A 25,386-nucleotide genomic window follows, 5' to 3' on the forward strand; every position below is an offset into this window, starting at 1 on the left:
GAATCATCTTCATCTGACAAAGAGACGAAAATGATGAAGAGTCGATCTTCGTCTCTTCGTCCAACATAAAAAGAATCATCTAATGGTCGGAGACTTGTTATCTAGATGATTGAGGATAGGGAATGCGACAATTGATATTGATGTCGATTTAGGGTAGAAAAGGGATGTCGCTAACACCGAAGATGGTCATTGAAGGTAAAGAAAAAAAAAACCTAGGTTTTAGGGGGGGGGAATGTGATTTTTTAAACTTGGAAAAGTTATTGAAGGGGTGAATTTGTGAGTTTTTAAAACTGGGAAAAAGAAATTAATAAATTATATATATTTAATAATATTATTAAAATTATGATTTTACCTTTAACCCTAACTAAAATTTTTACTAGAATTTAGTTTATAAATAAATATTTAAATTTTTAAAAATTAAAAAATAATACTTTGAGATTTTACTATAACTTGTGAGACCAAGAGGCTTGTGGCCTATAACAAAAGATCTTTTATCATTAAATTTTGAGTGCTGAAATAAATGGTAGGGATGCAATTAGATAGACAAATGCCATAATAGGCATATATTTTTGAAGATACAAATTAGTAGTTTCTTTGCACGGAATTTGAGGGATGAGCATACCGCATAATATAAGAATTCAGGGTTGTTGACCGAATTTAGTTCAAGAGAAGAAATAGAAATGCATTTATTGAAGCATATGATCGCCCCTTAGTGCGCACGTGCAGACGTACTACCTTTTAATGAATACGTGCAAATTCATGCATGTGCATGCATCATAACACATGTACCATCACACATCATGCCATCAATTTCTACATAGAAGCTGCTGGGAACGTTCCATCAGGGGTGGGAAAAGGCATGGCAACTACAGAAACACTTTTCCAAAACACAAATAAACCATATATAATATATTTGTAGAACAACATTATTGTCTAGTCAGTCAAGAATATGTTTATTATAAACCATATATGATTTAATCTAATTTAACTATAATAAACCATATATAATTTTTACATTCAACTCCTTTTTTAATTATCAACTTTAACTACAGGAATGTATTTAGGTGGGTTTTTATCTAATTTTGAAGAAAAATATGTTTATTATAAAAAAAAAATTATTCTTTCACCTCAAACTTGTATAAAGTGAGGAGGAGAGGGTATATTGAGAAGCATGTTATAAAGGATATTCCTTTAATCCTTCAAATGGAATTCGCCAATGCTTCTTCCTTATCCACACCAATTAAGCTTTAATCTAATTTAGAAATGATCAATTATTCCATAGTAAAAAACTTAATAGTAGCTAGAGTTTACACTTCCAAGGTAATGTTAGGTCAAATATATTACTTTATTTTCTCTTTAATTTATTAATTTACAATTAGTCGTCATCTGGGTGGTCTGATAATTTGTTTCAAATTAAATTTTGTTGAGGAGAAACAGAAGTATTTATAGGTTTAAATCCTATCATCAAATTCAAGGGAGACTTTCTTGGCAAATGTTGCCTTTTTGCATTCAAAAGCATCAACAATGAGGACTGTCACTTGATGGATGGATGGATGGATGGATATATTATTAATATTAACTATTGGTTTCTTGACTGTGTTTATGATTATCCTTTGACAATAATATTAACACGAAGAAAATAATTGCATTAACAATGATATGGGTGGATTAGCTTGCTAAGCTAAACCCTAATTTACAAAGTTCAATGCAGCCAAGAACATCTCAAATCGATGAGGTCCCAACCCAAGACGGTATTGACAGATATGGAAAGAAAATAGAATAGAATCCATTGGCTATTGTAAAGAAAATTCTTCGTTTAGTGATGATGATGATGATGATGATGATAGATTCTTCATCCCCGTGTCCTGCAAGTTACGTTGAAATGGGATGTATATATGACAAATGACAAGTCCTAATCTTGTAGAAATTTAATACAGGTCAATATTGTGATCATGATTTGATATATATATATATATATATATATATATATATAGGCATGAATTATGCTTCACCAACCTGTTGTAGGTGTTAGTACTGGAAAATAAATTTTTCCAAGTTCATCTTTACATTTATTTTTTCTTTTGAATCTCTACACGACAAAGACTGAAAAAGTCGTGCTTGCTGATTCTTTTCATCGATTGAGCCATAGACTTGACGAACGTGGAATATATAAAAACCAGGTGTAATGATGATAAGTATAGCAATGAAATAATATATTATTATATAATTTAAAATTATTTAATTATATAATAAGATATTATTTTTTATACAAATAATATTATTCTAGTGATTAGGATGTTTAATGTCTAAAACATCGAACCGGCTCTTGTATATCATCAACAATTAACAAATAACATGCCCAGGATGTTTTATTTCTAATTTGAATCTTTTATTCAAGGTTAAAGATTATAGAATAATTAATGCAATAAGTTGAGTCCCCTCATCTTAATTAGATGATTACTTAGTATTTCTTATTGCCTAAACATGCACAGATGGGAAATCTCATGACTTCAACCGTACACGAACTAAGCAATTACCACTTTACACAGACAAGAAACACGAAGCCGTTGGAAGGCTTTGGGGGGGCCCCTTGCCTTGGCGGAACATTCGACGATGACAAATACATCAACTTTAATCGAAAATTTAGGCCGTCCAGTTTGTAGGGGTCTTTTCTGTCCGTTTTATCAGTCCCCATGGCCCCTCAAGTAAGCCATAGGCCTATTGGCCCATCAAAATATTTGGGATGTTAAGTCTTCGATAACAACAAAATAGTCCATAGGAATAAGGATAATATGAACGAATCTTCCTTCCAGTAATTTTGCACTTGGAGAACTAAACATTATGTTGATCACTGTTAGTCTTTAAACCAACAGAGACAAAATTCCTTGGCCTTTATTTAGGGTATGTCAATGAATATCTCCGTAATTTCTTTTAAAGTGAAACTAATTTCTCCCTAATTTTATAATATGAATTTCAAAAATAGGACAACAGTACAATTGGTCTATACCATATATATGGGTATATGGTAAACTAATTTCGTGCACATTTCATAAGTATAATAAAAACTCAAACACAAATTGTTTTCTTAAAATTTAATTATTTTATCAATTTTTTTATCATGTAATTACTTTTTTTTTGACGACATATTAGGATATTATTACGTAACAAGTGAAAAAATTACTGCCATATAATTACCCATATTGTGAGATCAAGAAATACAGTAAACCAATGTGTTTATAAATTTAAATGAAGAGACAGAATTTTTCATGTACATTATGTTACGTTAAAAAGTAATTTGCAGTCAAACTCAACTCAATGTGTATGCATACATCAAAATTATTTGATATGGACCATGTAAAGAAAACGTAACATTGATAATCAGATATTTTATAAGGACAATAAGACATGTTCAACCAAACGACCATATCAACGCTGATTGATTAACAAGTGTACTAAGATATTTAATTTACATTGACGGTTAGAAAACTGACGGATCCATACCGATTTGGGATACTTCATCTATAACCGCACATATAATTGTTTTTAAATGCCTGTTATTACCGTTTTGTTTGTGCATATATGAATGTAATTTTTAGACATATACACCTCTGAAATTTCCATATCTAACTTGAATGATTTAAATTAGTTTTGAGTTTATAATTAGTTATTAAAGTAATATATCATCATATGATTAAATAATTTTAAGTTAAGAATATAAAACACTAATTTTATCACATATCATCTGAATATATAATTGAATTTTACGAAATGATTGCAACTCTAGCAATCCCACTGCAAAAACCATGCAGTCAAACCATTATTTCAATGAGAAATTTTATTTGAATCAAATTATTATATTAGATTAAAATTAATCACATCAAACAAGATTAATCTGATTCACGTTCTTACGACGTTAACCGATGCACAAATCAGTTGCACTGATTTATAGACATGTAACGATTTTAGTTGGATTTTGATGGTTTCACTCTGGGAAACCACTAGAGGGGAAAAGGGCTTATCGATAGTGAGGTTGACGACATACAAAGGGGAATCATTGGGAAGAATGGTTGTCGAAAAAAGAAAATAAAATTTTAGGAGTATAAATATAATATTTTAAAATTTAAGAGGGTGGTTGTCATCTCTAAAATATGAAAACCTTAAGAACCTTAAATGTTGAGGGTGAAAAAATAATTTTTTAAAATTAAATTAACTTTTTAAAATTAAGTTAAGGAGAAAATTGTATGTTTTTAAAATTAAGATAAGAAATTGAGATAAATTATTCTTTTTGTAAATAAAAATTTTAAAATAATTATTTTATTCCTAATTATGGCAGTAAAAATTAATAAATAGGTGAGTATTTGAGATTTTTAAAGTTAATATACAGGAATTTCACAAAACAATAAATTTGGGTGGGTCTAAGTCATTTTAGCCCCTTTTTGACGCTTTTTTACTTGAATTACTTCTTCAGGTCATTGTATACAGTTATTTCGCTATATACTATTATTATCTTTCAATCTGATCGAATTAGCGGGATAATGGAGGTCCACTGACAGCCCAGTGTGCCCCTCTGTTGCCCTGCAGATTACCTTTCCCCCAAGATTTCGACCCGGTTAAATGGTCATTTCAATTGGGTTGTCAGATTCTCGGTTACACGTGTCAATCTTCCATTAGATGGTCCATCGAAACCCACGTGCTAGGTGGCTTTGTATCACGTGGCCTGGTTTATATCAAATCAATCAACTGGCCACCTTCTTTCTTTCCTTCAACAGCGGTATACAAATGGAAACATGTAATCTAACTAACTATTAGCAACCCTCATCTTCTCTCTTTAAATATTGATATCTTTCCTTACGTCTCGAAATCATCAGAGAATCGGCAGCCAACAAGTATAATTATTGTCTGGGAAAGAAATTTAAAAGAGAAATTGTTTCAGTATTGTATATTATGCTAAGATGTCGCCTTTATCTGCATTTGCACCTGCATCTTATTGCGTTATTTGGTTGTGATTCGAAGCCCAAAGCACAAAAAAGCCTTTGCAATTAGCTGCCGATCGAATGAGGAAAATAGGACGGCCATGGGCAAGAAGGTGCATGTGCAGATGCAGATGAATGCCATTTTCGCTATTTCGGACTTGCGATACAGATACTCTTCATCTCTTTCTTTTGGGATACTCAAAGAATTCGCAATAGTTTCTTCACAAACCTAAGTATGTGTGCATGCTCTTGACTTGTTACTCTTTATAAATTATTTGTCCTTTCTATTTTCTTTGTGCGTGTTTTTACATGTATGTTCTGAGTGTGTGTTTTTAAAGATCTACTAAAATATTGCTTTGTTGGTTTTCATTAGTGCACTTCAGAAGGGTTCTTCAAGAATCTTTTGAACCATGCACAGATTAGTTCGATGACGATCAGTTTTCAAGGAGCTTCAAATATTAAGTTAAGCCCTTCAGCATTTATAGGGCTTTCAAGGTAAAAATTAATATCTCCCACCTACATAAATTTTGCCTAATCAACTTATTAGTTTACTGGCCAAGTTTAACTCATTAAATTTTGCCTAATTTTAAGTTTTAAACACTTAAAATTAATAAATACAGTACTTAATATATATAGTTAGGGGTCTCCATTATTACAGTGACTTGTTGGCTTTATAAAAGTAAAAATAAAATGAGTAAAAGACTAAAAACAACCATACAAACACAAGATTTGTAGTGACTTATTCTCCGCAATTCTAATAGCCATTATGGTCAGAGATGCAAAGATCATCTCTGTTCATCGATACCCGAAAATAAGCATAAACCAAGTGCTTAAAATGGAGATGCTGAAACTGTCGTTCTTTTTTGTTCAATTACTTTTAGCCTTCTTTGGGACAAATATTGGAAAAAGACAATGCACTGAATGTATGAAAAAGTCAGATGTTTTTTTCTGCTCCCTAAAGATTTCTTTAGCTGGTAGTGCTTGGGGGATCGAAAGTGACAGACACTGCAGCTCAAAACCTGGTGCCGGCCCTCTGATTATTTTCCTTCCATGAGCATCTGCATATCATATGCCATGTACATTAGGGTACTATTGAATATATTCAAGAGCAACGTATGATTAAGAAAGCACGAAAATCAAATACAACATTACATTCAGAACCCAACAGAAGCAAGATATGTGAAATATTTATTATATAGAATCACATATAATTCGGTTGTTGTTTAACATACATGAGAAAGTGTGAACTGTTTTTTTCTTTTTTTAATTTTTTAGACATGGATTTTAAGGATTGTCAAATGCTGAATTTGGTATGTTCTGCTGGCAAGGTTCTGAATTCTGATGAACCCTATAGGGCTTGGTCAAGGTAAGTCTCTTGCATTTTTTTGAGTACATTTAGTTTAGAGCATCCGAGCAAGCAGTTTTAAATTTGTTGGTTAAGCATTGACTTACCGATGCACTAGTTGTAAGAGTAATAATTAAATTTAAAATTTTATTTATTTATTTAATGTAATTAGTTCGATCACAAAAAAATAATTTAGCTCAGATGGATTCTTTGTTAAAAAAAAAAAAAAAGCATGCATGATATCCATAGATATAATCGACATGAATTTGCTTATAGGACTATCAGATGTCATTGAGTGGCGATATCCTATCTAGTTTTTAATACCTTCTGTGGAAGTATACATTTCAGAGGCTAGCTCATAGGATTCATCTCTCTTTCACACCCGTCTTAATGAGGAGATTTGGTTTAATTATTTGTATTTTGTTCCTATTTTGATGATGCCCTTTTGTCTTTCTCGCAGTTATTGTTGACCATACTCTCCCGAGAATTACAGTAGTGAAAGGAAACAAGCTAACTTCGTCCATTTGAACGTTAAGCAGCAAATACGAATCTCTGTTTTACCAAGTCAGGAATGACGATAATTATCAATATCAAATAATTTAAGGTCCAAACTAGTTGGTGCCCCATGTCAAATATTGTCATTATATAATATGTGATTTTGCTTTCCAGATTCATTGACTTTTATGCAGCAGTTGGTTATATGAGGGTTTTATTGTTTACAGTAATCTAGAAAGGATATTATATGGGTTCATATTATCATTCAACAAATCAACTTCCTCAACAACAAATTGACAATTCATGCCAGGCCATTTTCATAATGCAGCTTGGACTTGCACAGGCTTGTTCTACCCTTATTACAAGAAAACTGAATTCTTAAAATTACATAAACGTCAGCAAGGAGATGTAATTGTTAAGATATAATAAACATGTAATGCTCTTATCAGTTATGACTTATCAAAGCTCATTTTTTATATTTTGGATCGTACTTTCTCTATCAGCTCTCTCCTCAGGATTTTACCAGAAGCTGACTTTGGAACAGTGTTTATAAATGACACCCTCCTTAGTCTTTTAAAAGGTGCAACCTGTAACAGAGGAGATAAAAAAAAAAAAAAGATCAAGCATCTGGTTATAGGCAAAATACACATTTCACGTTTGGGTGTAAAGATCAAGCAGGATTTGATTGTTTCACATTACCTGCTTAGCAATAAAGTTTTTGACATCTACTTCGGTCAATGAACTATTGGGTGAGCGAACAACATATGCAATTGGAACCTCACCAGCTTCAGCATCTGGGAATCTACATGGGTGGAAATGCTTCAAAATTTAAGTGAGGTACTTGCAGATAGGAATCAATATTGATTCCCTAAGAAAAGTGCATAAAGTTGGTACATATTTTAAGAGTAATACTTACGGAATGACTACAGCATCTAATATCTCAGGGTGAGAAACAAGCAGCCCTTCAAGCTCTGCTGGCGCAACCTAGTTTGGATCAATGAAGCAAAAGAAAAGATGTTTCAGTAGAATAATGAGCAATACAAGTCAATTTTAGTAAACCAAATACTATTTAAATACAGAGATGGGATCCAAGCAATAAGCAAAAAACACAGCAATATACCTGCAATAGCTCAACTCAAAGTTAGATATCTCCCGAGGAAAAGTAACTAAGAATGTAATCAATATGCTAATCATAGAATTGAGTTTGTCAATTTAAAAGTCCCTCTTTTCCACACACACACACGAAAAATGTTAAGGACATACTATTTATGGTTGATAATTCTGTCCACTTCAAGTGAACAATAGTTTGCACCAAATCAACATTACCAAAAAGAGCTTACTTGAAAGCCTTTGTACTTTATGAGCTCTTTAATTCGGTCAACAACAAATAGCTGTCCATCCCTATCAAAATATCCAAGATCTCCTGTATGAACCCAGCCCTGCTTATCTATGGCCAGCACTGTCGCCTGCTTATTGTTGAAATAACCTGAAATGAATTTTCAATTGAACAATTATGCAAAATTTAGCTGAAAACAAAACAAGAGAGTACACAGCATGTAAAAAGAGTGCAAGAACTTCCATGCAATTTGGAGAAATGGAATACAACCTTATAACTACAAGTGATTCATAGGGCAAAGAAGAAACTTGTTATGTACGAACAATTTGAGCACCTCATCCACTTGTATACATTGGGCAAAAACTTAATTCTCTATAACTAAGGGTGTTGAAATAACCTGGATAGAGAGCTGCATAAGAATATCTTATGCTAAAAAAAATTTTCAGTGATAACTTTGACACAAAATAAAATCAATAAGTAAATTAGTCTTCACTTAGGAGAAAGATGGTAATTTCTGGGGTTGATCTGGCTATATTAGACAGGAGAGCAAATTTCAGGATTTGCATAAGTTGCAATTATACTTACTAAAATTCACTTGGCTATCAGATATTCCTAAAAAAATCACATATATTCACATCACTTGTCACCTGACAATGACAGTCACATGGTTACGGAAGCCAAAATGATTCTCAGGAGCCTGTACTCCTACTTAGGAATGCAGAGAGGCAGTATATTGCTTGATTACCAATTATTGCAAATGGGTTACCACTGAATACTAGTTTTTTTATGTTCACTGAAACAGTGAAAAGATAAGCTCATTAGATGATTCCAACGCTAATCTATATCCTGTCAAGTCTCGGCAGCCTATACTCCTACTAAGGAATGCAAAGAGGCAGTATATTGCTTGATTACCAATTATTTCAAATGGGTTTCCACTGTACACTAGTTTTTAGCTGTTCACTGAGACAGTGAAAAGATAAGCTAATTAGATGATTTCTATATCCTGTCAAGTCTCACGTATAGGGTAAAACTGAAATCTCAACAATAATATGATTTATTCATTCCACTGTTACATTAGCATTACAAGGACTGGTTTTGTTTGCTCCATTCAAGTGGATGTGGTTCTCTACAGCACTTTTCCAAGCGAAAGGCCACAAAATGGAAGCAATTATTTGCAGGAACATTAGATAACAGGATGAAACTTGAAATCAATAAAATATAGCCACTGATCGTATGGGATTTAAGTTTCATTTTCAACAAAAATGCAGGATTTAAAGGATCTCTACCCACAAACAAACCAGACAAGCGATTCAATCATTTGATTATAAATTTAAGTAATAAAATGATTTTGATGCTCCAGTAGCCCATATGTAGAGAGTAAAACTGAACTGAAGCAGTTAACATAAACTCTACCTTGCATCATATTAGGTCCACGAACCCATATCTCCCCCAGTTGATTAGGAGGAAGAGGTTTTAAAGTATCTACACTGATAATTTGAGCTTCAACTCCTGCAACAAGTTGTCCAGCGGAACCACTATGTCGAACTCCTCCCCTTTGATTCTCCACTGAAATGATGCCACAAGTTTCAGTCATACCATAGCCCTGAAATCATAGAGAGTTTCCTGATTAGTGACAACTATTCTACTCCAAGCCCCTTTTTAGGACTTGAAGAGAATGAACCAAAACATCTTATAATTTTTTGTTTGAAGCAGAAGAGAGAAGCCTCAAACCAATCCACACCCTATATACTGTAAATAATCATTTATGTAATTATTACTAACCTTAACCATTCATTCAGTTTAGTGTAGAAATTCTTAATAACATTCTTATCTATAAACATTCTATCAACGATTTAGCACAGAATTCACAATACTAATGCTTAATAAACTACCTGCATAACCAAGGCATAAGGAAAGTTCTTTGCGCAATCCTGCATCAATTCCTTTCCTAAAGGAGCAGCACCAGAACCAATTTGCCTCAAAGACGACAGGTCAAATTTCTTGACCATACTCTGCTTTGTCAAAGCAAGCACAATTGGAGGCACAATCCACAAATGAGTCACCCTAAACTTCTCAACATTCCTCAGAAGCATTTCAAAATCAAACTTCCCCATTGCCACCAGAGTATTGCCTCTCTGCAACTGTGCGTACAAAATAACTGCAAGCCCAAACACATGAAACATTGGCAACACACAGAGGTACACATTATCTGTTTCACCAGCTAGATCCTGATCCATAGTTATCATCAAAGATGCTGCAATAAAATTCCTATGAGTCAAAACGACTCCTTTGCTTGTACCAGTCGTACCTGACGAGTACAACAAAGCAGCAACATCCGTCTGCTTAATAGAAACATCCGGAAATTCTGATACATTGCCAGATAATTCAACCAATTCATGAAAAGTAACAATCTTTGAATTTGAAGATAACTTATCTTTTGAACCTATTATCACAGCAGGTAAGTTAAAATCTTTAACTTTGTCCCACAACTCAGGGACTGAGACAACAAGCTTTGGTTTTGAATCTTTAATTTGCTTTGAGAGCTCAGCCACGGTGTAAACAGGATTGACAGTAGTAGCAATACCACCTATAGCAATAACACCCAGAAAACAAAGAGGATATCGTATAGAATTAGGAGCAAACATCAAAACGACATCGCCTTTCCTGATACCCAAATGGCTAAAGCCGTGAGAGACCTTAATCAAAGTGGACTTGAACTGGGAGAAGGTTAAAGATTGAGCAGAATCAGCATCAATAAGGGCTAGTTTGGATTCAAATGACGAAGAATTTCTGAAAAGGAAATTAACCATAGAAAGATTAGGATCTTTGGGAAGGACCAAAGGTGGCCTCAAAGACCGGTATATTCCGTCACGGCCATAGCCAGATTTCTCCATTCCAGGAAAAATGGGAAAAAAAAATGAGACAACTGAGATGGGTTTATGAGAAGGATTGTACGTGTGAAGAAGAGAAGAGAAGCGGAGATAATTTAAGACGGGGTTATTATTTGTCTTCTTGTTTTGCTATGGAGAGCCGTGCAACAATGGTAAGGTGTGAGTGTTGAAGCTGGAGAACATGGATGGACGGCTCGATCAGAAGTTGAATTTCCTGTTTGTTTCACTTTCACGGCATTGCCAATCAAACAAAAGCATTGAATTTTGATTGAGATTTTCAAGTTTTGATTTAAGGCAGGGAAAATATTTTATCACCATTACATCCTATCCTCAACTGCCTTTTTTTATTTTTATTATATATAATTTTTTAATTTAAAATTATCTAATTATATAATAATATATTATTATTTATATAAAATTAGATATATAATTTTATTTTATTATAAATTATCTCTTATATATTTCAAAGGGTTTTTAGTAATTTAAATGGTATTAAACTTTTTATGGAGAAATAAACATTAATAACAGATAAAAAAAAAGCACATGGGATTTTTTTGCACGAGAAAATGCCACGCGCATGGCATGACGGTGAAGAGCAAGTAAAAAAAGTCAATACTTTTGTCCATCTCATCATTGGAAGACCATGTTTTTCATGTTTCTTTTTTTTTTTTATTTACTATTAATTCCAGTCTTAGTCCCCTCATCATGTCTTGTTTTCTATTTTTGTTTTATCCATTCGTTCACTGATTTTTCTAATTTGTTTATTTAATTATACTCTTTTACTTTATTTAATCGAAATAGTTTAAGTTCAAGCATTATCACCATTGTTAATTTAATTTTAATTTAAAAATAAAGATTTCATGAATAATAATATTTAAAATTATGTGTTACGGTGCTTCGCTATCAAATATGAGATGGATTTTGCTTGTTTTCCTTTCCCTTTTTTATGTAAATTTGAGCCGCTTATTAATAGTATTTAATTGTGAAATTTGATTGCTTGGGTTAGTTGCCATCCAACTGAAATGCTCCATTTCTCTAATGGCTTGAATGGAGAAATTTTAAATAGAACAACAGCCTTATTCTCCGCAAGCTTTACTTGAATGATAAAGTTTTATATTTTAAATTTAAAAAACTTAAATATTTTTTTTGTTAAAATTTATTATTTAAATTAATAATAAAAATATTATTTAGTTAAAAATATTAAATAATAATAAAAAATTTACCATGTTTTTCTTAATTTAAAAATTTTAATAATTTTTTTCATCTAAAATTTAAAAAATGATTATTTTTTATATAGAGTTTTTTTTTCTCTCCTATGATTATCTCTTTTCTAATAGTTGGTTTTTTCTTTCCCTCTCAATCTTTTCATCTGTCTCCTTTGTTGTTTTCGTTAAAGATAAAAACAACCGTAAAAGGGGGGGGGGGGGGGGCGGAGGAGAGAGAATGCAATCGGAGACGGTGAAGTTTGTTTGAAAGTAAACTCTAAGAAAGAAATAATCATTTTACAAATTTTGAATAGGAAAAAATTGTTAAAATTTTAAACTAAGAAAAAGAAATATGATAAATTTTTAATTTTTAAATATTTTTAGCTAAATAATATTTTTACTCTTAATTTAAATAATAAATTTTAACAAAACAGAGAGTGTTTAGATTTTTTAAATTTTAAAAGATGAAATTTTGTTATTTCAACAAATCTTGGATGAGAAGAAGTCTTTTGATCTTTTAAATACAATTAATAAAAATATTTTTACAACAAATAAACATTTATTATTTATAAATAAAAATAATATTTTTTGTCTTTTTATAAGTTTGTCTTAGTTAACATTAATTAAATAAAATTTTCATAAACTCAATTATTAGTAATTGATATTTATAAAGAAACAAGTGTTTAGGATAGCTTCATATTTTTATTAAAAATGACATTTTAATTAATATAAAATGTAATTAAAACGTTTTCATTATTGGAAATGAATAGTTTTTCAAATTTAAAAAAGGCCAAACAACTATTTCCCACCTAAACTATGCTGAATTCTCAAAATTTTTTCTATTAATTATGGAAATATCATTTATTCACCTATCAGTAGTTAAAATTAACGATAATGAAGGTAAAATCATCATTTTATATTTAATATTACAAATAAATTTAAATATGATTTCATTTCCCCTTCCCCCTAAATTTAAAAAACTAACTTTTTTCCCCTAGGTCAAGTTTGAAAAGATTAAATTGCCCCCCCTAAGGTTTAGTTTCCAAACCCCTTCACTTTCTCCGACACCATCGCCAGCCGTCTCTCTCTCTCGACCGTTTCTCTTCCACCGATGACCCTCCTCAACTCCACCCAACCCATCCGACATTAAGAGAAGTCGTCTAGTAAGAGAAATCGTCTTCCCAGACGATGAAGAGGAGATCGATTGATCTCATGTTCCTAGAAATCGGGAGGGAGAGACGACCGGCGATAGCGTCGGAGAAAGTGAAAGGGTTTGGAAACTAAACCCTAAAGGGGACAATGTAATCTTTTCAAACTTGGCTTAGGGGAGAAAAGTTAGTTTTTAAACTTTTTTTGGGGGGGGGGGGGGGGGAATGAGATTAAATTTTCAGGGGTTAGGGTTCCATTAAGTTTAACTGGTCATGGGTGGATAAACGACATTTTCATAGTTAATGAAAGGAACTTTGAGAATTCAGCATAGTTTGGGTGGGAAATAGTCGTTTGGCCTTTAAAAAAATGAAATTCATTGTTTCATCAAAATTTAATATAAAATAATATTATTTGAAATAATGATATTATTTTAATATTAAATCGAGTATAAAACTCGATTCGACCTTAATTCTTTTAAAACAAATTGAGTTCAGAGTTTAATTTTATATAAAATAAATTGAGTTTAAACGTAACTCAATTTGAATATAACTCTAACCAATGAAAGCATATATATCTAAAGGAGCGTTTGGTTCTTATTTTTTAAGATTACTTTGGTAATTTATCTTTTATTCCCTTATTTGGTTTGTCAGTAATAAAATATTATAGTAATTTTCTATTACCAATGCTGACGTGGCAGGTAACACAAGTGATAATCTGATTACTACTTTTCACCTTAAGTATTTAAATATTGTCAAGGTAATCTTGATTTTATTATAATTATATTTTTATTTACTAATTTTTTAAGACAAAAATAAATTTATTTTTAATTTATATGATAAATAATATAAAAAATATTTAAAAATAATTATATTCAAAGACATTTAAGTAAAATAATTTATTAGTAATAATTTATTATCTTTAACCAAACACAATAATTATTTATATCTACCAAATTTTATCAAACATAGTAATCATTTATATCTAATAATCTTTTTATTTTGATAATAAAATATTACGCAAATTAAACGTCCATAAGAGTTTTATCAGTGCATCCCTAATAAATATATAATAATATTAGTTTCTTTATTTGATTAAATATTAGCCGGCCGGCTGCTTGAGATGATAAATGGATTCTGATTTGTCTTCATGAACTGTAGTCCAAACGCAAGCAATCAAATTGTTTTATTACAGAAAATTGTTTATTGTCGAAACGTGAAAAGAGCATGTTTTTTTTTTAATAAAATGATTGTCGTACCAATTCCACATTCTCTGAATTCACATCTTGGACCGGACTTTCTCTATGAGCTCTCTTCTCAGGATTTTCCCTGAAGTTGACTTGGGAACGCTGTTAACGAATGTTACCCTTCGCAATCTTTTGAAAGGTGCAACCTATAACAGAGGAAACAAAACAATGAAAGAAAATTCACTTTCCATGCATAGTATGCATAAGATTTTCACTTTCTTTGTGCCGTGTAAGAATACCTGATTAGCAATGAAATTCTTAACAGCTTCTTCAGTCAGCAGATCGTTGGGCGACCGAACAACATAAGCAACTGGGACCTCACCAGCTTCAGCATCCGGAAATCTACAGAGGTCGAAATGCTTAATATTTTACTTAGAATGGAGAGATGAAGAAATTAGCTCATATTTTTAATATTACTTACGGAGTGACTACAGCATCTAATATCTTGGGGTGAGAAACAAGCAACGCTTCTAGCTCCGCTGGTGCAACCTAGTGTGAATCAGTTCAACATATAAATAAAATGGAGAATGCATCAGCATGACAGTAATATTTAAATTTCAGGGAAATAGGTTACCTGAAAACCTTTGTACTTAATTAGTTCTTTAATTCTGTCGACAACATATAGCCGTCCATCCTCGTCAAAATATCCGATATCTCCTGTATGTAACCAACCCTTGTCATCTATGCTCAGCGCTGTGGCCTCTTCATTGTTGAAATAGCCTGAAATTATACTTGTCATTATTATCTACCAGCAAACACTATATTTCCTAATTCAATGAAATATTGAAATTACTGATTTTTCCTATGTGTTTTCTACCTTGCATGACATTGGGTCCTCGAACCCATATCTCCCCCTGTTGATTAGGAGGGAGAGGCTTTAGAGTTTTTACACTTACTATTTGGGATTCAATTCCTGCCGCAAGTGTTCCTGCTGAACCACTCCGTCGAATTCCTACATAAGGATTCTCCACTGAAACAATGCCACAAGTTTCAGTCATACCATAGCCCTGAAACCACAATCGGTTAATCTTCAATCTGGCCAAAACTTTTTTGTTTACTGCATTAAATAAGTTACGATTTTAATTTTGATGTCGTAGGATTTGAATTCATATTTCTCTTTACTACTCAAGTTATCCTTTAGGATCTTCACGCAATAAAGATGATTTACCTGAATAACCACAGCACGAGGAAAATTCCTAGCACATTCTTCGATCAATTCCTTTCCCAAAGGAGCAGCACCAGAGCCAATAAGCTTCAAAGACGAAAGGTCAAACTTCTTGACCAAACTCTGCTTAGCAAGTGCAAGCACAATAGGAGGCACGATCCACAAATCTGTCACTCTGTACTTCTCAACACTCCTTAAAACCATCTCAAAATCAAACTTCCTCATTGACACAAGAGTGTTGCCTCTCTTTAACTGTGTGTACAGAATTACTGCAAGCCCAAATACATGAAACATCGGCAGCACACAGAGATACACATTACCTTTTTCACCAGCCAGATTCTGGTCCATGTTTATCATCAAGGATGCCGCAATGAAATTTCCATGCGTCAAAATGACACCTTTGCTTGTACCCGTTGTACCTGAAGAGTACAACAAAGCAGCAATATCCGTCTGTTCAATGGAAACATCAAGAAATTCTGATGCACTCCCTGATAACTCAATCAATTCCTGAAAAGTAACAATCTTTGAATTCGAAGATAAGTTTTCTTTTGAACCCAGAATTACAGCCGGCAAGTTAAAAACTTTGACTTTGTCCCATAGTTCAGGCAGTGTAATAACAAGCTTTGGGTTGGAATCCTTGACTTGCTTTGAAAGTTCATTTACAGTGTAAGCAGGATTGACAGTGGTTGCGATAGCACCTAAAGCAATAACACCAAGAAAGCAAATGGGAAAGTGTATTGAATTGGGAGAGTAAATCAAGACGACATCATGCTTATGGATACCGAGATGGTGAAAGCCATGAGAGACCTTGATCAAGATGGATTTGAACTGGGAATAGGTTAAAGATTCACCAGAATCAGCTTCAATAAGGGCTAGTTTGGACTGACAGGAAGAAGAGTTTTGGAAAAGGAAATTAACCATGGAAAGATTGGGATCCCTGGGGAGGACCAAACGTGGCCTTAAAGACCGGTATGTACCATCACGGCCATAACCAGATTTCTCCATTGGATTAAAACCAGAATAAGAATTCAATTACAGTATTGTTGGTCAAGACATTAGATGGTATCTCTTTTTGGAAGTGCAGAGACACTAAGACACAAACATGAATGGTAAATAATTAACTATCACATGACATTGATGGGGATGTATATCAGATGGCATTGATGAGTCCGTAGATGATACGATACTTTCGGACGGCAATGGATTTGGCTGGAGAATTATGCATTGGAACGGTATCTTAAATGCTTTGCATTGTAATCAACTGGAATAATTCTATATTTCTCAAATAAAAGTGAATATCCCTTTTTCATCAAACCTTTTCTTTTATATGACGTAAATAATATATATAATTTTATGTATTAATAATAATATATTATTTTATTTTTAATTTAAAATTATTTAATTATATTATAATATGTCATTATTTATATATAAATTATACATATTATTTATGTATGCAATATTACCATTTATTATAAGGTATTAAAAATAAAAGAAAGTTTTCCCTTTTCATCTTAATTCCCATATGAAACTGTCATGTACCCAATGTTTCAGTGTTGATTCTTAAAAGGAACAATTTTTGAAGTACTTTTACAAAAACACCATCTACCCTCATTGGTAAAATTTTTTTATTCAAAATTTATCATATATATCATGATTAACTTTTAAAATAATAATCATGGAAAATTTTAAATTTAATAATAAAAGTGACCAATAACTATTACTTATCACTTAAATTTATAAATTTTCATTTTAATCACGAAGGTGTTACATGTGAGGGTAATATGGTACCAGTATGAAAATGTTTTAACCTGACTCCTATGAGAAAATTTTGGTATATTTGTAAATTTCAGTAAATCTGAAGGAGATATTTGTAATTCAGTCAGCTACGGCTTGCTAACGAATGCATTTAAATAACTCCAAAGCACGATGAAGAGCAGAACCAATTGGGCTCTCTCTCTGGTAAGTTAATTTCCAGGTTTTGTTATTTAACGCAATTCACATAAGCTCAGTCTCAGCTAAATCAAATTACATGGCTTCATTTTCAATCACTTCCATTATCACCTTATCTCGCCTTTCTCTCTTTCGATTCACCACATCCACTCCTCCACTATCTTCTTCAAATCAACTCTTTTACTCCATAAAACCTAAGGTTTTTTAACGGTCAAAGTCATTTCATTTTCACTCACTTTTATAATATTCTCATTTCTATTTATTTATTCACTCGTTGCAGGATCCAACTCGATTTCGTTTGTTCTCAATGGCATCGGAGCCCAAAGAATCGCCTGCTAACAACCCTGGTCTTCAAGCCAGACCGGATGAGGCCACCAAAGGATACATCATGCAACAAACCGTAAGCTTAATCATTACATACTATTATTTTTATTTTATTTTATTTTCTGTTTTTGCTTAGTCTATTTTTCCTTTTTTTTGTCTATTTTTTGGTGATTGCAGATGTTTCGAATTAAGGACCCCAAAGTCAGTCTTGATTTCTATTCTCGCGTGCTGGGGATGTCGTAAGTATTGTGTTGTGGATTCTTATTTGATCATATTGTAACTTTTAAAATGTTTTCTGAATCTAATCAACTCTTTTGATTGCTCGTTCAGAGTTTATTTGAGGGAAATTTATTTGTTATTCTCATACTAGAAAACTAGGTTGCAATTCCTTTGGTTTCCAATAAAGTTTTTTATTTTTCAATTTTTTGAACCGAAGATTAATGATGCGTCCTGGGCATTTCAGGCTACTTAAGAGGCTGGATTTCCCTGAAATGAAGTTTAGCCTCTACTTTTTGGGCTATGAGGTAAGATAAGCAACATCAGAGCAGTGAGGAGCAGCAGACTTCTACTGTTTTTTAAGTCATCTGTAATTCTGTGTTTTGCGCAAAATCTGGTGAATATCATATCATGAATGGTTCTGTGGTTAGGGTACCGAGCTCATTTTGTAAAAGAATTTCACTACCGATAGTCTTAAAATGATACTTTGCCACAATTTCAACTGCTCAGAAATTGTAAAGATACATTATGATTCATACCTATAAAAGGTTCTTGGTGTTGAATCTTCTTTACAACGTGCCATGAGGCATTTACAAGAATAATTTTGGTGAATGTGAAGACATTTGTCGTAAAATTTCTTCATTGGTTGGTGTAGAATACTGTATCAGCTCCAAGTGACCCAGTTGAAAGAACTGTTTGGACCTTTGGGAGACCAGCTACAATTGAGCTAACGCAGTAAGGGTTATAGATTTTTCTCAGCAAAATTATCATTCTTTAGACTGTGTTTACTAAAATTATCTAATCTTTTATAACTTTCACAGCAATTGGGGAACTGAAAGTGATCCGGAATTCAAAGGTTATCATAATGGAAATTCAGAACCTCGTGGCTTTGGTATGTAATGTATATCATTTGGTTGAGATAATTGTTTCTTCTTTTTTTCTGAACAAATATAATGACATATAAAATTTTCTTTTTTCCGCCTGTTGGTGGTGAAAGTATGTTAGGACAGTCTGCACTGTTAACTTTGTGTGCTAGTATATTGAATTTATGCCACATTAATTGATCTGATTGATAAATCCATATTTAACCCTTCTGACAATGCCTTTATGTTTACCGTCTTAAGAATATGAACCACATTATAAAATTAGCTGCTGCCCCTTGGAGAAAATTTTCTAATGATATTATATGAAGGAAGACATATATAATAGTCCTTTGCCTAAATGGTACGTGGTTTTGAGGATCCATTTACTGTTGGTTTAATGCAGTTTTATGTGGATGGAAACTCACTACCATTTATTTCCTCTGGTGACTGAAGCAGAGGATCAGTAGTCAGTACAGGAATTACATGCTTATACTTTTCTTTTTCTTTCTTTAAATTTCTGTAGGCCATTGTATTTATCAGCCAATGCCTATCAGATTGTTTGTTTTCCCATCAATGTGCACTCATCATGTTTTCTCCTTAAAATATTGGTTGGACATCTAATAGAGTTGAATAAAAAATTAGTAACTTGTTGTCTTTTGGTTTCCAGGGCACATTGGTATCACTGTTGATGACACATACAAGGCTTGCGAGAGGTTTGAAAGTCTTGGAGTGGAGTTTGTAAAGAAACCCGATGATGGTAAGACATTTCTTTTACCAGGCATAATAATATGCTCACTTGATGAGCAGTGGCATGTTATTCAGAACTTGTTTAATTGGGAGATAAATCATGACTTACTTTTCTGAGAATTGATCTCGTTTTATTCACTGATCATCAATATCCATTTTAAATTTTCCAAATGGTTTGCTCTCTAAGTTGCTGTTTAGCCAAAAAAATTCTATGGCTGTTTAATATATTATATGCCTGTGTTTGCTAAAACCAGGATGAGCCTCTATGGTATGTGTATTGAGGAGAAGGTAGTAGACAGGAGGATACATACTAAAATGTAAAAGCATAACAAAAATTAGGATGGATGGAAATCTGTATTTTTTACTGTTTGCTATTCACTAAAAGGTCAGCCTGCATGTTTGCATCTTTTGGTATATGTAAAAATGCAAAGAAGCTTTTAATATAGTATGTTCTTTTTTGTGGTTACAAACCAACCGTTATAGCCATAAATAAACCTTTTTGCTTTCATACATAACATAGAACCGCTCTCAAAGAATATGTTTAAGCTAGGATAGAAGATTTTTCTCTTTTACCCACTGCTTATAGCATCTCCTTTTGCATTCAATTTGCCATTATGCAATTAATTGAATTCATTAGGCCAATATAGTTTATATGTTAGATCCTTGAGGAGTATATTGTTTTTTCCTAAATTAGATATTTTTTATATTGGATATTATTTTTGATGGAATAATTTGTTCCAAACTCTTCTAAAAAAATTATGAGTTTATTTAAGCCACTAGGACCTAGGATACCCTTGCTGTTTCATATTCACAATAGCATGAACAAGGTTGGGATAAAATTTTGTTAAGTGTAATGTGCCATTTTATGTAAATATCACTAATGGAGCATGTTGCTTCTGTAACACATAAATCTGGATATTATAGTGCTAAATTTGAAGCATCGTTATAACCAAATGAAAATAGAGCCTTTGTGCTGCTTTTGAGTAGTGGCTGTTACATTTTTGGAGTCGTTGCTTAGCCAACGCTGTGAGAGATATCAAATTTGTTGACGGCATCCTGATAGCAACCTGCATAGATTACTCAAGAACTTTCCAACATCCACAAACAAACCAACAACAATTTCAAATGTAATTGAATTGTAAATGTAAAGATTGTAGATGAAATTGATTGAATGCCAACTGAACTTGTATTGACTTTACTTTATATGTACGGTTCTGATTACATAGAGCAGCTACATTCCTGGCCTGGTATCCAAGAGACCAGGTTCTGTCCCCAAAAGTTTCCCACTATTTTTCCTACTTCCTTCCTTCACCGTACTCTTGATATATTTTCTCTTTTCTAACTACCTGCCCATTTCTTGTCATGTGTTTAGTGGTGTTCATTCTCTTGTGGTGCCATTTGTCCTCTCAATTCTTGCTCCTGCAGGTGACAAAAACAGCCTAACACATCCACACTCCTCCGTTATCCATCATATTTGTGCATATGTATTTGTGTCTGTGCATAACCTGTATGTATTTCTAAGAGTTTTTTCCCTTGCCTGATTCTGTAGTTGTCTCTGCATTAGTGAATTAGCTGAAGTCAGCAGTAGGGGACTGATTTCTTTGTTTACAATGACTTTATGATACTTGACGGGATCTCAAGTTTTGGTGGAGGGAGGCATAGAGGGGTTTTATATCTTTAAAGAGTACACTGTTCTAATACAAACCAAACCGATCAGTAAGAAGATCCTTACTACAAATTCAATCAAACTGATATTAAAACAAGACTAACATAATTGTTTTGCTTTTCTCTAAATTCATGGTATGTCCAAAATTCTAATCATTTATGCCACAAGGTTATCTCGATCAGGTACCCAGGAATCAGCATATCATTTTTTTAGGTTTCATGATGCAAAGTACATATAAAGATGTATGTTTAATTGTGGGAAAGAATCCCTTAAAATCAGCTGTTTGCTTAATATGCCAATCCATTTGCAGGAAAAATGAAGGGCCTAGCATTCATTAAAGATCCTGATGGCTATTGGATTGAAATCTTTGACCTCAAAAATATTGGAAAAATAACTAGCAGTGCTGCTTGATATGGTGTGGGCCAAAGTTGAGGTAAAATTTGTTTTTCCTCCCTTCTTTTTCCTAATGTCGATTCTAAATGTCACCTCTGAAATTGATAGGGTCACCTTACCATTTTTTGGAATGCTTTATCAGTTTCTGAGAGCCTCTACTTTCCCTGTATGGTTTGACTTGGTGTTATGGTGCATTTTCACTGTGCATCATTCATGCAGACATGGTACATTTGGTAGTTGTTATATCTTTAATTTACTGATTTTGATTGGATGCAGGTAAGCTAGGATGGCATTCATTGGGCTTCACGAAATTTGCAATTTAATTTGGATTTCTTTAAAGAGATGGCATTGTGTATTCGTGCTTTGGTGTGACCTCCATTACTTTCCAGAGTTAAACTTTCTACCCAGTAATAAAAGTTTGGTTGAAGCTGCTGTCCAGTGTCTCTCTCTTTTATTGTCATTGGAGGATGTTAAGAAGTGATACGATTTTACATATTCAAGCTCAGGACCTGTCTGTATTCTGCTTTTGATATTTACAGCAGACTAAACATACCTTTTTCATAAAATATTTGCACCATATGAAGGGCAGGAGGAGAATTCATGGAGGCGTGTTCATATGTTATTAAAGACGAGAGTTTGATGAATTTAAGTAAGAAATAATACAACATGAATTCACTGCAGTTGAACAATACCAATTTACCACCTATTTATTTGTGGTTTTCTGGAAAATTTTTGTAACAAATGAGGTAATGTCAATTGATATATGCCCTTGGATCAACTTCGACATGACCATTGCTTGTTGATCCAAGGGCTTCAATAGGGTCTTAACTGTGGATTATTTGTCTTATCACAATGTCATTATCATTAAATTATGCTATTATGCCTTAAATATCAAACAAAGCTACCTAATTTAAGAGTGCAAAAATTCTAAATAAAGGTTAGCTTTCTTTTTAAAATTTGAGCAAATCCCTCCACATCATTTTTCAAAATTTTCTTGTTAGGCTAAACTTTCCTTGACTTTGTCATTCTTTTTCTTTTTGGTAATAGTATATAAAATAAAAAATGAAGGGAATCAATGGAAAACTAATTAATACACTCCAATGTGAAGGTAGATTTTTGGTGCTGAAAGTTGAAAGTAAGCTACGTGGAAGAAGTACTGAAAAAAACAATGAATGGTGAAGCCCTTCAAACCCAGCTTCATATTTGCTCAGCCGAATCATGGGTAAGCACTTGATCAAATATCCATACTTTTCTTCAAAAACTTTTCACACTATAAAGACAAACATATAATAGTAAAATATAATATAAGCATGTTGCAGCAGACAACAGCAATCTTCATTATTCATGTTCCCACACCTTTCAATCACGTGCACAGTCATTAGTCCATTTAATTATTGTGAAGAAGATTGCTCTAAATTTCTTAAATAAAAGCCCGAATAAGGCTTGAATAAGTATTAAGAAAGTGTACACATTAGCTCCCTTGTTAAAAAAAAAAAACAGATCCTTGAGAACTCCTCTGGATGCTCAACAAAATTTTATTATGTTTGAAACAGCCAAACGACTATTTCCCACTGGGTTTTGAAATTATTTTTTTATTTGTAATATTAAAAAATATAAATTTTATTAAATTTTTTTCTACATTTTAATAATCAATAACTTTATCTTCGTTTAAAATTTTTTAAGTTTAAAAAATAATATTTTTTCTCTTAAAACTTATGATGTATATTCTTATCCTCTTTAACGACTGATGATGAGATTTTAGATTTTTAAATAAAAAATTTTAACAAAAAATAACCCATAAATAAGACTTAGCTTCTTAACTTTATAAATATGTATTTATTTTGTTATTAAAATTGGGGTGGGAAATAGCCCCTTGGCCGTTTAAAACTTGTTAAATTTTCCGAGTGCTGACAACAGTTCACATTTTAAATATTTTTGCGCAAAAGTTATTCAAATTTTTTAATATTTTATAAAAATTATATCAGATTGTCAGTGGGAGGGTTCTACAGCTTTTGACCTTTACACTTCACTAGAAAAGACATTCCTAGAAGAGCTTTTCCCCCCCTATTATTTAATCAACCCCCACAAAAAATATAAATAAAAAAAGTTATTAAACAAAAATTATATATTGTTGGCACTCCAATTATTCTATTCTAAATTTCATATGACATACAGATTGCAAAATTTTATTCACTTATTTTATTTTATATGAATTTTCATTTAAAATGATAATAAATAAAATTATTTGAATAGAAAAGAGGAGATGCAATGCAAGGCTGGACTGGACCCGTGTAACAGAGGCTCACCATGTCTGACAGAGATCTTCTGATAGTGATAATGTAATTTTGGAGTCCCTTGGACGCCTTCCCAATGGGGATTTCCTGACCCTTTTGATCTTGAAATGACCTTCTACTTCTTATTTCTTCTTTTATTTTTTCTTTTGTCAGTCCCCTGAAACTTTCCCAACTCTTGATGTTAGGAGAAAGCTTTTGCAATAATTTCGTGTTTTATATCTTATATTTTTGAACTCTTGCTTACATGAAAGTGTTCTACTCTTAGCTTTTAAATTTTATTCATAAAACTACGTTGGAAAAATTTGGTGGTTTCATTCATCATGATTCCATGCATGCTGATGTATGTTGACAATGTGTTTTCAACTTTTCATGATATTGTTTATTGGTATAATTTAAAATTAACCCACATTGCAGTCTCTAGGTTATCGCCCATTAAATATTGAGCACAGCCAAAAAGATTGACCTTATGATGAACGCACACACAGTCTCTCTCTCTCTCTCTCTCTCTATTGTACAAATGGTGTTTAGGAAGTCTGAGATTAAGGGAGTAGAAACAATTTCAACTTAGTTAAGTGATTTTCAGTTCAGCTCATAATCGCTGCTAGTATCAAAATTCGTTTTATTAGTAATTCTTTTTTTTTTTTTTATAATTCTTATTCTATATTAATGTTTACATTTTTCGGTGTTATCATTCATTAATTCAAACAAATCAACGACGAATTAACCATTCTAAATTTAAGTCAAATTAACTTTAAGTTAAAACTCAAATTAACTTTCACTTAAGTTTGATTTAACCTAAATCCATTATTAATTGGGATTCTTATTATAAATTATTGATCCTTTTGAAAGGTTGTGCCTCCACAAAATTCCAAAAATATTCAACATCATCCTTATCTTTAAAAATTTCTGTTTTCCGATTTTCTACCTTGAATCTCTGACTTGTTCGTCACATATTTTACATATTGAAATTAAACAAATAAATGATTCTTGGCCGTGTAATATTCCTGGCTACAATTGCACTCACCCATCCCTCCAAATGCTAACCCTACTCCTTTATTAATTAATTTGCAATACAAGAACATATATTTAATGGACTCGTAATGTAACTGGTCCTTCAAAATCTAGGTT

At 32.4% G+C, this 25,386-nt stretch overlaps 3 protein-coding genes and 1 long non-coding RNA gene across 7 annotated transcripts; 2 read left to right on the forward strand and 2 right to left on the reverse strand.

Moving 5' to 3' along the window:
• Window positions 1-4,774: 4,774 nt before the first annotated feature.
• Window positions 4,775-7,037, forward strand: LOC123208860. Of its 2 annotated transcripts, none has more exons than XR_006500850.1 (3): window positions 4,775-5,206; window positions 5,347-6,339; window positions 6,779-7,037. It is a non-coding gene; the product is annotated as an uncharacterized LOC123208860 (long non-coding RNA). The 2 variants fall into 2 exon arrangements; XR_006500849.1 differs by having other exon boundaries at window positions 5,347-5,468.
• An 8-nt stretch (window positions 7,038-7,045) lies between these two features.
• Window positions 7,046-11,215, reverse strand: LOC123208859 (probable CoA ligase CCL7). The gene is made up of 6 exons (XM_044626462.1): window positions 10,042-11,215; window positions 9,563-9,752; window positions 8,154-8,299; window positions 7,730-7,797; window positions 7,513-7,615; window positions 7,046-7,400 (listed from the first exon to the last, which is right to left on the reverse strand). Exons 1-6 carry the CDS (start codon window positions 11,041-11,043, stop codon window positions 7,287-7,289), a joined length of 1,623 nt encoding a protein of 540 aa, XP_044482397.1. The 5' UTR covers window positions 11,044-11,215; the 3' UTR covers window positions 7,046-7,286.
• A 3,243-nt stretch (window positions 11,216-14,458) lies between these two features.
• Window positions 14,459-16,937, reverse strand: LOC123209447 (probable CoA ligase CCL7). Its single transcript, XM_044627513.1, has 6 exons — window positions 15,806-16,937; window positions 15,455-15,644; window positions 15,212-15,357; window positions 15,059-15,126; window positions 14,877-14,979; window positions 14,459-14,783 (listed from the first exon to the last, which is right to left on the reverse strand). The coding sequence occupies exons 1-6, from the start codon at window positions 16,805-16,807 to the stop codon at window positions 14,670-14,672; spliced, it is 1,623 nt and encodes a 540-aa protein (XP_044483448.1). The 5' UTR covers window positions 16,808-16,937; the 3' UTR covers window positions 14,459-14,669.
• A 689-nt stretch (window positions 16,938-17,626) lies between these two features.
• On the forward strand, window positions 17,627-22,644 carry LOC123209449 (lactoylglutathione lyase). Of its 3 annotated transcripts, none has more exons than XM_044627516.1 (9): window positions 17,627-17,764; window positions 18,036-18,155; window positions 18,257-18,318; window positions 18,543-18,603; window positions 18,951-19,030; window positions 19,117-19,187; window positions 19,826-19,915; window positions 21,882-22,004; window positions 22,241-22,644. In XM_044627516.1, exons 1-8 carry the CDS (start codon window positions 17,732-17,734, stop codon window positions 21,980-21,982), a joined length of 618 nt encoding a protein of 205 aa, XP_044483451.1. In that variant the 5' UTR covers window positions 17,627-17,731; the 3' UTR covers window positions 21,983-22,004; window positions 22,241-22,644. The 3 variants fall into 3 exon arrangements, with proteins under 3 accessions (XP_044483451.1, XP_044483449.1, XP_044483450.1); XM_044627514.1 differs by lacking the exon at window positions 17,627-17,764 and adding an exon at window positions 17,794-17,954; XM_044627515.1 differs by lacking the exon at window positions 17,627-17,764 and adding an exon at window positions 17,794-17,954 and having other exon boundaries at window positions 22,354-22,644.
• Window positions 22,645-25,386: the final 2,742 nt, after the last annotated feature.

The sequence above is a fragment of the Mangifera indica genome, chromosome 2, assembly GCF_011075055.1.
Source record: "Mangifera indica cultivar Alphonso chromosome 2, CATAS_Mindica_2.1, whole genome shotgun sequence".
NCBI lineage: Eukaryota > Viridiplantae > Streptophyta > Magnoliopsida > Sapindales > Anacardiaceae > Mangifera > Mangifera indica.